We start from the raw sequence: 14,512 nt of genomic DNA on the forward strand, positions 1-14,512 counted from the left end.
CTACGAGGATAAGGATGAGAGAGGTGAATTCCATTCTGTATACACTACAAATTTTGGAAAAGCCAATGCCATATACCTCATGCTGATATAGCAAAACTCAAAGACTGGATTTGGAGCCAAAACCTGTCTTTCATCTTCTCTGAAAATGTCCAACAAAGTTGTTCAATCCAAATTAATGAAATTCTTCCATTGAGTTGCTTGATGAATTTCATTAAAATTGAATAATCATGCAGTACCCCCTACATGCTATAAGGATTAAAACCAGCACTGGCTGTCAGGTGGAAGCTCGATAGTCTAGTAAAGAAGACACCTGTACGGAGATCAAGAGGTTGTAGGTTCGTATCCTGCTCGAGTATGTTACCCTATGATTTCTTTTGTGATGGCAACTAATTCAGTGCTTATTTACGGTAATGTAGGGCACTTTTTAATCAGTTGCAAAAAAGTTGTTTAAGCTCTTTTCATGCATTGGCAAATGTACCCATTAACAACTAATCAATGAAAATACAAGGCATTTACTTGTAGGGACAGGAATTAAATGTAGTACGTCATTTCTTCAAGCACAATTTGTGCTGGCCATAATTATGCTGACTTCATAACTGCACTGAACTCTGACCTTTCTTCGTTTCCGTCTTCTTCGCCGGCTTCTTTTTTGGTGCATAGTCTGACTCGGAATCTGAGTCCTTCTTTCGCTTTGGAGCATTCATCTTTTTCAGGACGGTGCTCATTGATGTCTTTCCATCTGAAGTGAGACAAAGCAAGTATGGAGCAACAGGGACTGAGACTCGCATCTTTCTTATGTCAATACTGCACAAAGATATAATCCCCCCCTTTTTTTAAATGTTGTCTTCCAATGAATATTAATCCTCATGGAAATTTGATGACCCATTAAAACTTGCTGATGAGAAACGTATTCTGTGGTTTAGCTGGTGCAGATATGGGTGCCATAGACAATACAAAAAATGACTGCATGTCTACTCTGTTGAGAAAATAGCATCCAAATTATTTGACACAAGAAATTATTTTTCATGGATCCTTAGGAAATCTACCACTCACATCTGTATCAACACAATGTCATCATAACAGAGTTGTTAGATATTCTAATGATTGGAATTATGAAAAAAATACCCCCTTCAAACTTCGTTTGGCGGGGGTATAAAAAAAAAAAAAAATCCAACTCTACTATGGTATATCCGAGTCCTCACATGGTACTATAGAATCTATGTTTGCAATATTTTCACTCTAAACAAAGTTTGTTTTGTTTTATCATAAAGTACAATCAGATTGTGACAGTCAAATTGGCAAATCTTTGAGATTAAAAGAAGCAATTACTCAAGGTATACATGGCTCAATTAGGAATATGTTGATAATAATAATGATAATAACAATAGCTAGTTTTCATATAGTGCATTCTACACTTATTAAGTATCTCAATGCACTTTACAGGCTATCAATACCCCTGTCACTGAATACCTTATTTCCCGCCAGCACTGACAGTGCTCACTCTCCACTCCCCGGGGAGCATTCCAGCCAGTCGAAGCCATTTTACAGGCATGCACATGCTGATCAACAAACATAAGCTTTCTCATCCTACGGGGTACCCATTTATACTCCTGGGTGGAGAGCAGCAATGTGGATAAAGTGCCTTGGTGAAGGGGCAAATGTGGCGGGCTTGGCATAAGCTCGAACCCACAAACCCATACCATGCTCATGTCATTCAGAGACGAGCGCTCTTATCCACTCAGCCACGACACCCCCATGATGAAAAAATTTGAAGGCACGAGGGATTACCTGCTTTCTTGCCAGCCTTTGCCTTGGTGGCATTCGTGTTGGCCTTGGCTTTAGAAGGCTTGGCAGCGGGAGGAGGGGAATCCGAGTCACTCTGGAGCGATGAATGGATGCTGCAGACTTCTGAAGACATGGCAAGAGCACATAGATACTTGTGATGCGTAAATGCATGGATTGTTTGAGCTGAGCTACATTCACACACAGCCTGGCCATAGGTCAACAACGTACTGATTACGCCGAATGTTTCATGAAGTTTTTATTCCCGCGAATTTCAGGTGCTATTCGTGAATTTAAATTCAGCAAAATTATTTACTCTCATTTTGACATGAATGTGATGGCACACATAATCTCTCAGTTCAGTACTCTAGTGCATGATCACGAATTTAACCACTCGCCAAATTGACGGGAAGTCCCGATTTGCGAGAAATTAGACTCACTAAATACATGGCGTTTACAGTACACCTATGAAATTAAGTTGACATGTGGTACAGTAATTCTGCCGCGAGGTGGGGTTACAGCACTGTGTAATGATCAACTGCACATCTGTGTATAATGACATTCGAAATGGTTGACTGACTGTTTTGTGAAGTTACACTGTTCATGATGTATCATTAAATTTTTGCCTCAATTCATCTAGGCATCAGTAATCCACACAAGTAAACACGATAAAAGCAAGTGAACCAGAACACAGGCTCTCAAGTTTGAATGAAAACAACAACATTTTTCAAATTTATGTATGATCGGTTTGACCTTTCGTTTTAAGTGCACTAACCTTTATCAAAGCCGTCACTGTCTGAATTATCGCTGTCAATGGTCTCTGCTGACTTCTTTGCCTTGGACGGCTTGGTTGCTTTTGGCTTGGCTGCGGCAGGTTTCTTTGCAGCTGGTTTCTTGGCGGGAGCCTTCTTCTTTGCCTTGGGGGCAGGCTCATACGATGCATCACTCCCTGCTCCATCTTCTGAGGCATGGGAGGACAGGTCGTTGGACATCTCTGCCGGCTGAGACATGGCCACCTCGTCTTCGTCGTTGTCGTCAACGTCGCTGTTGTGATAGGCGACCTCCTCTCTCCTGGCGGCTGGTGTGACGTAGGAATCTCCACTCGCATCACTCTCCTCGTCATCGCTGAATGTGTACTTCACTGTGGTTTTTGCTGTCATGGGTTTGTGGATATCATGTCACAACAGTTACGACATCTCATGCCATGGACGACAGAATTTAGATGTATGCCTCTAAAGGCAGGATATACATATATTTTTTCTACATTGAAATAATTTTCTTTCTGGAATTATTCTCCTAGGATCAAATTCTCTGACGAAGCCTTTTTTTCTTAACTTCACATAGACAGAGGCTGCATGTTTTCGATGCAATACGCCTAGAAATGAAGCATAGCCATAAAATCTTACTTTCCTCTGGTTCCAACTCATTTATACATTACACTCAAACAAACCAACCAAATAGAATATGTCATCAATATACTTTAAAAGAACAGTCACAACTCACCCGCAGCTCTCCTAGGGCCGCGGTCGGCCTGTGCTGCTAGGCGGGCAGCGAGGGCCGCATCTCCACTGGTCATGTCGTCGTTGAACTCCTCTTCCTCTTCATCTGACCAAGGATTGCGCTTTGACTTCTTTGTCTTCTTAGTCTTGTCGCCAGGGTTACGGGGCTGGCGTGGCGCCTTGGGCTCTTTGGGTGCTTTGGGTGCTTTGGGTGCCTTGGGCGCCCGAGGCTTTGGTCCTGTAATGTGGAAAGGCAAAGAGAAAGGGGGCTGGGAAGGAGTCTAGCAATCACTACCAGAATCTGATTAATTTACTGTAAAGTGGACACATCTGCTACTTTGACACTCGGTAATGATCTCTCTGATATTGTCATTCGACAACTGTTCTGGTTCATTAACAAATTGGCAAAGGTAACATTTCAACAGTGATGAAATAAGTTAGACTCATTGTCCAGACTTGCTTCTAACATAGTATTTGTTCAGTCTCAATACCTCAGTTACATACACAAACATGACTTCCTCCAGTAACTCATTGTCTTTCCATGTTACAGGACCAATGCCAAGCTTTTGCTCTCATATGCTCTAGCTTAAAGATAGCATATCCAAACATGATTGCTTTTCAAAATTTCTGCTCCACTGACATAAAGAAGCAATATTTCAAGTGTTCTGGTGAAATGTGCATACAATTTTATTCATCTACACATTGCACAAGACATGGAAGCACACATAATTTTTCATTTTCTTCTCCCCCACCACTCCCCCCCCCCCCCCCCCCCGAAAAAAAAAGTCAAAATCAAATGGTTGGTGCCAATGGGGCAGTAAAGCTGGGGAATGTTATCACCCACCTCACTAAATAGTGTTCTCAGTTTGCCTAAAAACAAGTCTTGTGTACAAAAAGCACACGTCATGATGACACACCTGCTACAGTCACAGCACACAGATTGTTTGCCCAAGCACAGAACCCTAATCTGACACTTGTCTAGTCATATTCAAGCCTCTGCAGCTGCCCAATTGCACAAATCAGTGTTTAGAGAAACATTGATTAGCATGCTTCCTTATTGGATGTGGTACATGATTACCCATAGACCGCTTCAGTTGATACATTCCACAAATATGGTACGTTGATCACATCTTTGTGTTTTCATTGTCTTTCATAAAATGAAGACAAACTTAGACATATTGGGACAAAATATAGCTCAAACTCACATTTGGTGAGTGTATCAAATTATTACTTCAGCTTCTACTCACGCAAAAATAATTCAAGTGTGCACTTCAATGATATACATATTTGGTATTTGAAACTCTTATTCTGATACTTTCTGTAATTGCATATATGAGTGGTGTATACCATTAATAATCATGTCTATGAGTAGATAGTCAACAGGAACTGAAAAGTGCAACCCAAATGCTTGTCACACACCAACTAAACAACAGTGCTCCATTCCAACATTACTGTAATCTCTGAAGTCTGAATTTTACAAATCTCTCTGTTCTTAGCGTCACTCAGTGGATGGATGAGAGAATCTAAAATAAGTGTCTGACATAATTGTCCGCACATTCCCTTGTATGAATGTTGCACCCCCATCATATGTACAATGCTATCACCAGGTGATTGGCATCATACAATAATACAGGAAAAAAAAATCAACACGATTCTGAAAGAATACACAGCAAAACAGTAAACTTGCAGTAATATTTACCGCATCAAGTACATTCAATTTAGGCAATGCACCATCCTTCAAATACTTCACCTTCTGTTCATAACATTTGTATTCAGCTGCTAGTAAATTCTGATTCACTCTCCCTCACACACACTAACAATGAATATTTGGTTTATCTGCTTGAGAAATATTGCACTTTCACAGTACCTTGTGGCATTCAGCGACAGCAAAAAGCAAGAATATCAATTACAAGGCAGCAAGGAAAAAAAGTCTGGCTGAGAAGGCACTTGCTCCAGTATATTAACATCCTTAAAGATAATATAAAGTTTTGGTACCTCAAAAGTTTCCCTGAATTTCCTTGCCTTAGTTTGTGTTTCAGGTTAAAGTACCTTTCATATAACTAACATTGTGAGACTTACTCGCCCCAAAGTGCTCTCATGTCTTAGTAATCATGCAATAATGGTTTCGTACCAGAGCCGCCGCCGTACGGCGGCGAGGTAGTATTCAGTGTATGTAGCTCTCCCAAGGTCCTCTCGACCGAGTCAAATTCAGTCATCAATTCGAACAGAAAGGGACTATTGGCAGAACCAAACGTTGCCCGAAGCCTGTTTTCAATACTTCAACTTAATTGGTAAGTCTTCAAATTGAAGAAATTTTTGGATTTTAAGTTGATATTTACCCGCGATACTAAATCTTTCATGATCCTGAATACTACAATGCGAAGCCCCATTACGCTATGCGTATGGGGCTGCTGGTCGCAGTGAATTGCATGATTACTAAGACATGAGAGCAATTTGGGGCGAGTAAGTCTCACAGTGTTAGTTATATGAAAGGTACTTTATCCTGAAACACAAACTAAGACAAGGAAATTCAGGGAAACTTTTGAGGTACCAAAACTTTATATTATCTTTAAGCCGACATAGAATTTTTTTTTTCTTTAAATCATAAATTAGATTACTGTAACTAGTACTTATGGAAGATATTCAATTTTGGCAATTACTTGTGGGTATAAGCAGTCATCTAATGTCCTGCTAAATTTATCTTTATTTGTGAATATGCAGTCCTGTGGAATTTCAGCTAGTTTTTAATGTCATCACTCTTAGTAATGTCTTGAGCAATTCATCACCACCTTTGCAGCATGATGGGCAAATCTTCTCAAACAGTTTGAGAGCTCATTATCTGAACACCTTCTTTGCATGCTTAAGGAGTTGAAGATGCGATCTAATTATTGCAGGCCTTAGCACAGATTTCTGTGTCTGCACTGAGCAACGTGGCGAAAGGGCAACCATCTTTGCATTTTGACATATATTGCGAGAAGCAGGAAGGCTTTGATTCTGAGAGTTCCTTCGTCCAAGGGCTGCCGACCACACCAAAGGGGTGCAGCTCCACTGACGTTGCTTTGCTTCCCAACATTGACTGCAACCTACCAGCACTGCACCATTCCTGATCTGTGAACAAGCACCCTCACTCTGATGCCTAACTAAGCTGTACAATGTGATATTCTCCTTATTTTCGATGCCTCGTGAGTGCGTGACGTTTCTGCATAGACATGCATCTACATTTCTAGTGTTGAATGATTCAAATGAACGACTGGTTAACAGCCTTGTACAACCAAAACTCCTGTCTACACTTCTCTGGTAAGGTAATTCTGCAGAGTGACTGGGCAGGAATGATAGATTCTGAAGAGAGCTGCATGGCATACTGGACACGCCCCTTTCTGTGTGCAAGCCCCTACTCTGAATGAACCCTGCCAGACCATGAGATAGCATACCAGGCTTTGCCTTAGGCTTGGCCACAGCCGCTTTGTCGGACGCTGCCTCTGAGTCCTTGTCGTCATCCAAGAGACCCGACAGCTCTGATCCTTCCTCCGTCTTGATGCTGTTTTCTTTGGGTTTCTGATGAGAATACAAAACAGGCAGATATTATTAAACAACATTTCATTCTTCACAAGACACATATTTGCTGAACCATAAAATCTGTATTGCTGACTCAGTAAGCTTTGAACTCATGCTTCACCACTAATCAAGTTAGATTTGTACAGTAAACACATTCACAGGTTAGGAAATATGTTAACCTTTGATGACTAAGAAGTTGTCACTGCAACACCAAATATTTATGCACAGATAGACCACCAAGATGTAGAATGTCTTTACCAATTTTTCAATCAATGAAATAATCCTTGGGATTTGTAAAACGTAAAAATGTGTAATCATCGTAAGGACATCAATTTACTGCAGTTACCACAACAATGAATGGATGGCTCACAGTTGACTGCTAGCTATCACATACCAATAATCAGAACATGATGTGATGCAAGGACAATGGTATCAGATCTATTGTGACAATAAAGCAGATTGATAATTCCATATTCAGGTACTTTGTGTTCAGTTTAACAAGGTAAGGACATATTTTCAAATTGCTCATTTCCTTCTTTCTATGTGACTCTTTCATGTGCTCTGGACGAACATATTCCAGTATAATAAAGCATTTCATATTACGGTACTTTGCATGCAGCTTAACAAGGTTAGGACATATCTTCAAATTGCTTGTTTCCATGTTTCTATGTGACTCTTTCACGTGCTCTAGATGAACATATTCCAGCAGAACTGTAAACTTTTTTTTTTTCAAGCATCTGAGGTTGCCTTCTGCTTTAACCTTCGAGTGCTTTGAGTATTGATTGTTACAGAAAACACCAGTGTCTTACACACTGTCCCTGACAAAGAAGAGGTTTAAAACAAAATGCTTACTCTTCCTCTCTTTCCGTCGCCTCCGCCGGTTGCCTTCTTGACGAGGTTGTCGATGCGTGGGGCGACGCGCCGGCCGTACGGCGAGGGTTTGGTCTCCTCTCGCGTGAGGAGTTTCTGCTTGCGTGACTTGCCCTTGGCTACCTTGGTTGCCTTGGAAGAGACGGCTGTCACTCCTGACTCCTCATCCTCCTTCTCCTGAGCTTCCACCCTCTGGATGGAGAAAAGGAAAGCAAAAGGGTAAACTCTAAACCATCAGAAGGAAGATCCAGTTCATGAAAGGACTCGGGGGCGGATCCAGGAATTCCAGGGGGGGGGGGGGGGCTGGATCTGACACTGGGACTGAATCTTCATAACGGCTAATCAAACTGGGCTGCTCAAAAGAATATTTCACTCTGTGTTTAAGTTTGAGTGTAAGGTAAAGAATACAGCCATATAAACACGACAGTGAGGATTTCAATACAGTGTGGGGAAAAAACTTACTTGAGTTTTTATTTTCAAGTTGGGAAATAGCAGTATTGATCAAAATCAAATGGGAGCAAAGTAGAGGTGTTACCAGTGCTAGGGGTGATACCAAACCACCAGACATTTATTAAACCACGCTGAATATATGTGCTTTGACTCTATGGATGCAGCATCAAGATTTCACTTAGCTGGATTAACTGCATCTATGCCACATTTATGCCACCCATACAAAAACAAATATTACTTACAGACTGACAAAGATTTGTTGTTCTGTTTTTCACACAAATTTACAAAGGAGTTGTTCGCATTTGCATCCACATTTCCATCCATAAACACGGGGGATGGATTGGCTGGGTGTGACACATACACAAGACACAGAGGGGTGTTTGATGATTTGCAATGAAGTCCCTATTCACACCATTTGATCTCTGATTCACGCATCTTTGTGGCTGGCAATACTCCAACAGTCACTGTAGTCATGTTTTCTAATCAAGCCATATAGAATCAAGCTTTCAATCTGAATCACCTCCAAGATTATGAGGCACTGAGCCAAAAGGATTTGGCTGTACTCACATCTAACTCCTCCATAAAGGCATTGAGGTCATCAGTCCACAACATACTGGCTGTCTTCCGTCGCAATGCGCTGAGCTCACCTGCCTGTGGGGGGGGGGGGGATCACAAATAGTGGTATTAGTGGCATTTCATCCATGGCAACAAACTTTCTCTTTTAATCTTAAACTACCATGGGTGCTTTAACAGACTATATCATGGAATCAATCTTATTTTGAGACGATGTTTCCAGGATTACAGTAGGACTGTATTAGGCTGTATGTATAACAAACCTCTGAAAACATAAGTAGAAATTGCCTGCAGAATCGACCCACTCTTTCGCACAAAATATATCAAGTCAAGTGGCTAAATGCTGTGACAATTCTACGACAAAAAGCATGTTGAAAGAGCTCATTCACAGTTAGGGGCATCTTCTCCAATGATCAAGACAAGATACAAAGAAGACACCATGGAACAATCTCCTCTGTTCACACTAGAAAGTTAAAGGGACGGTATAGTTTTGGTTGAGATGGGGATTCAGGTTTTAACTCTTGGCAAGATAATTAAAAACCACTTACATGAAATATTGAAGAGCATACAATTCTAAGAGGAATTAAAAGTGTATTTGATGAAAATTTGTTTTGAAATGGCTGAGATATCAAAAAACAAAGTGGTCTTAATAAAAGGTGGGTCCCAACTTTTATTGGGACTACACTGTTTTGCTTTGTTTTGGGATATCTCAACCATATCAGAACAGATTTTCCTCACATATATTTTAATTCCTCTTAGAATTGTATGCTCTCAAATGTTTCATATAAGTGGTTTCTAATATCTTGGAAAAAGTTAAAACCTGAATTCCTATCCCAACTAGAAATATACCATCCCTTTAAGACTAAAGTAAGTGAAAGGACCAGTGACCTTTTCATCCCGCTGCTTCAGCAGCTCATTCTTCTTCTCCTTGGTCAAGCTCCAGAGGCTCATGCCCAGCAGGTAGTTGAAGTCGTGGCTCGAGTCCGTGTCGGACACGTCACTGGCCGCGTCGTCGAAGTCGTCTTCCTCGCCCTTCTGCTGGGCCTCCTTCCACGCCTTGACGGGGTCGGAGTCGTAACCGCGGCTCACCAGCTTGCTGATCATTTCTTTCTTGGATTTGTTTTCTGTCGTGATTGGGGGGGGGGGGGGGAGGGGGAATGGCACAAATATGAAACATGTGTTGATGGTGGTCAAAAGATAACGTCAAGTAGTACTGTAATACCAGAAGTATTAGTGGCATGAGCCTTTCACAAATTGTCACTGGCATTCCATGCATTGTGTGGACAACATTTTTTTCTTCCAGAAGGTCCCTGAAACTGTCCCTCAGATAGGACATAAAATGGAGGGCCCATGTGTGAGAGAGTCACAACTCATGCACGCAAAAGACCTTGTTTCATTTATTCATCGCAAAGAGCAGAGGGCATAACCCGGTGAAGTCCAACTGGACCTCATGGAAGACCAGCTGGCGCAGCTGAATATGGGCTATCTAACCATCCTCACAGATGGACAATGAAACAAACTAACAAACAACCTGTTTTGTCGGAATTTGTTCCAAATTGGTCCGATTACTTTACCATTTCTGCTAACTTGTTGTTTAAATTTCACTGATTTTATTTTATAATTTTTTTTCCCCTGTAAAAGACATTCGGTTTTTTCTCTGGCCCTCACCGATGACGATCTTGCCCTCAATCTTCTCCATGATGAAGCGGGCCTGGTTGTTCAGCTTGGCGGACTCTGCCTCGAGGAAGCCCTCAAGGTAGGCTTTCCTCTTGTGGTAGAGCTCCATCCTCAAGGCAAAGAACTCCCTCAAAATGTCATCCACACTTTCGTACCGTCTGATGCAGCCATGGCTGTCATACAGCACCTTCAAGATGGAAATAATAAATACAGATATGAAATAATATAAATACAAGAACAATACGCTACAAAAATGTAAATGCATACTTGGACAAATTGAAACCTTAATAATACCAGAATCTAACAAACTGCACAGTTAATAAGACATACTTTGTTCAACATTAGTCTTCGATGATTACACAGAGCAATGATCACTCCACTAGGGATATGATCAGTCATATGAATCAACATGATCAGTCATATGAACCAACACAATATGACACAATATCTGCCGTAAAGTATACACAATCAAAGACAAATCAAACTTTCACATTCATCAACATGAATGGAGCGTTGCCTTCACATCTGGAGGTCTGTATCGAAATGTTGACATGCAACCTTGGAAAGTTATAACTGCCAGCATTGATAATATGCATTTACTTTACAAGTCAAATGGTAAAAAAATGTCTTTGCACATAGTACACAGGTCATTGTGGTCATGAAAATTATGATATGTATGCATTAGGGCTCAACATTAGCAGTGGCCCAATAGCCCATGACTGCCCAAAACTGATTTTCGGCCACAAAATTACCCCCCCCCCCCAATAAAAGTTATCTTTTTGTTGGCCTGCTCAGACAACTAGGATTCAAAATGGACTGATATAGCTTGATATGATTTTAATCCATAAAAATTTGAAATTAAAGAACCTAGTGGCTCGAACAGACCACCAGAGAAAAAAAAAAGTTAACGTCAAGCCCTGCATATGCCATATTCATACTTTGTTTATTTTTCCTTAAAAAAACAAACAAAAAACTACAAAGGGCTTTGTTAGGAAGCTGTGGTGTAGTGGATGACGTACTTGCAGGGCTCTCTGGGAGAACTGTAGGGTACAGTACCCTGGGCAAGCACTATCAGATAAACATTATCATTTAGACATAATTAACACCCGCATGAATGAGGTTAATATTTTGTGCCTATCTAACTTCTTTATTAATGTAATGGTATTTGTACTTGGATTGTATTCTGTAAAATTTTTATCATTGTTTTTTTAACTGTTGGTAAACATACCTGAGGGTGATCAGCCTCTGAAAGGCCTGTCAATGCTGATTCCTCCACTTCGAATATGTTCTTGCATCTTACATAATGTAAGCTGCAGATTTTCTAATGTCATTGCTATCTCTTTTCCCATTTGCAACGTAGAAATAAATGAAATGAACTGAATTGAATTCATCACCGTACCATGAGATTGGCCTGTGAGAAAGTCGTCTGAAGCTTGAACATCTTGTGTAGCCCCTCTTCCTCTCCCCTGAGGAGACGATCTTCACTCATCTTCACCACAAACTTCACCGTGGTGTCTGTGTGGTACTCCTTGTAGTCACTGTGGGGGTGGGTCAAGAGGATAAAGCACCAACTGAAAACTGGATGCGGTGTGTACATGCCTCTACCGCTGAAAAATTACAAGGTTTTCCTACAATTGCATGACTTTGCACAGGAAACTTCAAGTGACCATTTAACTTTATTTTTGACCCAAATGTTTACAAGTCATGACAATACATGACTCCCATGAAATCCTTCACTTGAAAAAGGGAATCAAAGAGAAAGCATCAAGAATATCACACTTTCGCATCATAACTTGACTTCCCCAAATTGTGACCTTGTCACATGTAAAACTAGAAAAGCACTCAGAGAGCACAGACCTCCGCCAAGCCAACAACGGTTACTCATTTCCACCCAATTTCCCCAAATAAAACCCTTTTGTTTACGTCATTGCACGGCCCCTTGCCGGAGCACAGCGCGCGCTTAAGTATGCACATATAAACCTCCAGTACGCGCAGCTTGAACCCCACGTTCTTTAACTTTATAAGCCAGAAGATGAAAAATCCTTCAAAAATCTATAACAATTTCTGGATCACTTTCAAAATTAAATGAGGTGTTCCTTGTGTCAAAATCAACTTTTCCTGCAAGTTTCGTTTTAATCCGTACAAAACTTTTTGAGTTATTTTGCAAACAGACAAACCAATGCCAATGATCACTTGACCTCCTCCTTCCTTGGCGGAGGTAATAATACATGTCACTGATTGCACCAAATTGACTGACTATACGCCATTATAACAGCTCTAGATTCCCAAAGGCACTAAATATGCATTTAGTTCATACACCTCAAACTTAAAAAAAAAAAAAAGGTGGAGGGGTAGCAAATGACTCTTGTGTACGTACGAGATGGATGGTTTGACTTTCTCTGTTCCATACACCATCGGTTCCAGGACTGACTCTTTGTAGTTCTGGGTCCAGGTCCTCACGGGGAGCTCAGTGATCTCTACAGAGTTGTTGTCAATGACGGCAAGCTCCCCACTGACGGCGAAGCGGTTCGGCTCAAACTCCTCGATGGTGCCCTTGAAGTTCTTGTAGGATGGGAGCTGGAACGAGACAAACGAAAGGCGTGTTTGAGGACAAACATGTACATGTAGCGGGCTAGTACAACTCTTTATTTGAGAGCTACCTAGGCAGACATTTTTCAGCAGGTTAAGATAATAATGAAAATTGCCTCACATTCTCAGGAGTCATGACAGAATGATCACTGATACTGATGCACACTTATGAAGCATTACTGCATCTTATCTCTTTTCCTGCTAAGTTCAGGGTTACTTGTGTTCAGCGGAACGCCAAATTTGTGTACACAAACTGTTCATGTACACAAATTACTGCTGCAGAGCAACAATCATGTACATTCAAATGTAGCATGCTATTGCTTTAGTGGATACTGGAAATAGATTACCTCAACAAAAAGGAAGAATTTCTGTCTTCAGGAGACATTTTCTGCAAAAAAAAAAAAAAGAAGAAGAAAGCATTCAGAATTTGCCATTGAGGGTAGTGGTCTACAAATGGTTACCATATTTACCAGCCCTGTAACTTTTTGCTGATATACAGCTGACAGTAGCAACAGCTATCAGAAAGGTAGTAGACTAATTACACAAAAAAAGTCATCACTCAAATCAAGCTAATTTACATGTTTACTAGCAAAAGAACAAAGGGTGAATTTCCAATTAATTTCTTAAGCTATTATAGGTTTCTGTCAGTTTCCTGTAACAGAGTACAAAGGACACACTTAAAAGATAGATGATATCTCAATCGCATTACTCATGTGTGACCCTGATGTACCACATGACCTATGTGAATTGAAAAGTGATCTTTTTCATTTGAAGACCCATTACAAATCCTGTACTCATGGTGGCGTGACCTTCAACCCTTCACCTCAAAAAGCTCACCATGGGAACAGGGTCATCACCGGCCAGCAGGCGCCGTACGTTGGCGACCACCTCGCGGATGTCGTAATTGCAGATGCGTGTGCTCCAGCCGGTCCCGATTCCCTCGCTGCCGTTGACAAGCACCATGGGGATGATGGGCACATAGAACTCGGGCTCGATGCGCTGGTTGTCGTCATACAGGTGTGTGAGGAGGAGGTCATCATGGGCGGGAAAGACGAGGCGGGCGAGAGGGCTGGAGGTGGGAGAAGAGGGGAGAACACACATCATGTAAATGTGTAGAGTGCTACAAACCCACTTGCCTGACTGGCTGGGGTAACTACAACTGAAATGTTGGGCATGTCAAAATGAGTGGGCACGTGCCTGTTTAAAGTATGGAGCCATGATGTGCACACAATGTTATAAAGAATCAACCCTGTAAAATTTGGGCTTGCTTGCAATGTGATCTGAAGGCATTACATTTCTGTCAGTTCGTAACAACACATCCCAGCTGAGCTACACTTTAATAGAGGCATGAAATGACCATGATAGTGAAGCATTTTGTGTTTTCTCCATGTCCCTGCAATGTGCTATGAGCAATCAAGCTCCATCATATGCAACTTGAAAGGATTCATACACGTCAATATACCTCAATTTGTTAACATTGCCATTTCTTTTTTTTCCTCACGCCCACAGGAAGCAAG

At 41.2% G+C, this 14,512-nt stretch overlaps 2 protein-coding genes across 2 annotated transcripts in view; one reads left to right on the top strand and one right to left on the bottom strand.

Moving 5' to 3' along the window:
• Window positions 1–14,512, top strand: part of LOC140245051 (U6 snRNA-associated Sm-like protein LSm5) — a 340,876-nt gene that overhangs the window by 269,064 nt on the left and 57,300 nt on the right. The window lies entirely within an intron of this gene.
• The window catches only part of LOC140245357 (DNA topoisomerase 2-alpha-like), a 38,535-nt gene that overhangs the window by 2,167 nt on the left and 21,856 nt on the right, over window positions 1–14,512 (bottom strand). The window contains exons 20-31 of the mRNA XM_072324934.1: window positions 13,833–14,064; window positions 12,784–12,983; window positions 11,806–11,944; window positions 10,398–10,593; window positions 9,618–9,853; window positions 8,724–8,807; window positions 7,689–7,898; window positions 6,713–6,836; window positions 3,286–3,519; window positions 2,558–2,935; window positions 1,789–1,908; window positions 603–739 (exon numbers count right to left, since the gene is read on the bottom strand). Coding sequence (XP_072181035.1) covers window positions 603–739; window positions 1,789–1,908; window positions 2,558–2,935; window positions 3,286–3,519; window positions 6,713–6,836; window positions 7,689–7,898; window positions 8,724–8,807; window positions 9,618–9,853; window positions 10,398–10,593; window positions 11,806–11,944; window positions 12,784–12,983; window positions 13,833–14,064 — 2,290 coding nt within the window. The remainder of the gene's footprint in view (window positions 1–602; window positions 740–1,788; window positions 1,909–2,557; window positions 2,936–3,285; window positions 3,520–6,712; window positions 6,837–7,688; window positions 7,899–8,723; window positions 8,808–9,617; window positions 9,854–10,397; window positions 10,594–11,805; window positions 11,945–12,783; window positions 12,984–13,832; window positions 14,065–14,512) is intronic.

The sequence above is a fragment of the Diadema setosum genome, chromosome 22 (assembly GCF_964275005.1).
Source record: "Diadema setosum chromosome 22, eeDiaSeto1, whole genome shotgun sequence".
Taxonomy (NCBI): domain Eukaryota; kingdom Metazoa; phylum Echinodermata; class Echinoidea; order Diadematoida; family Diadematidae; genus Diadema; species Diadema setosum.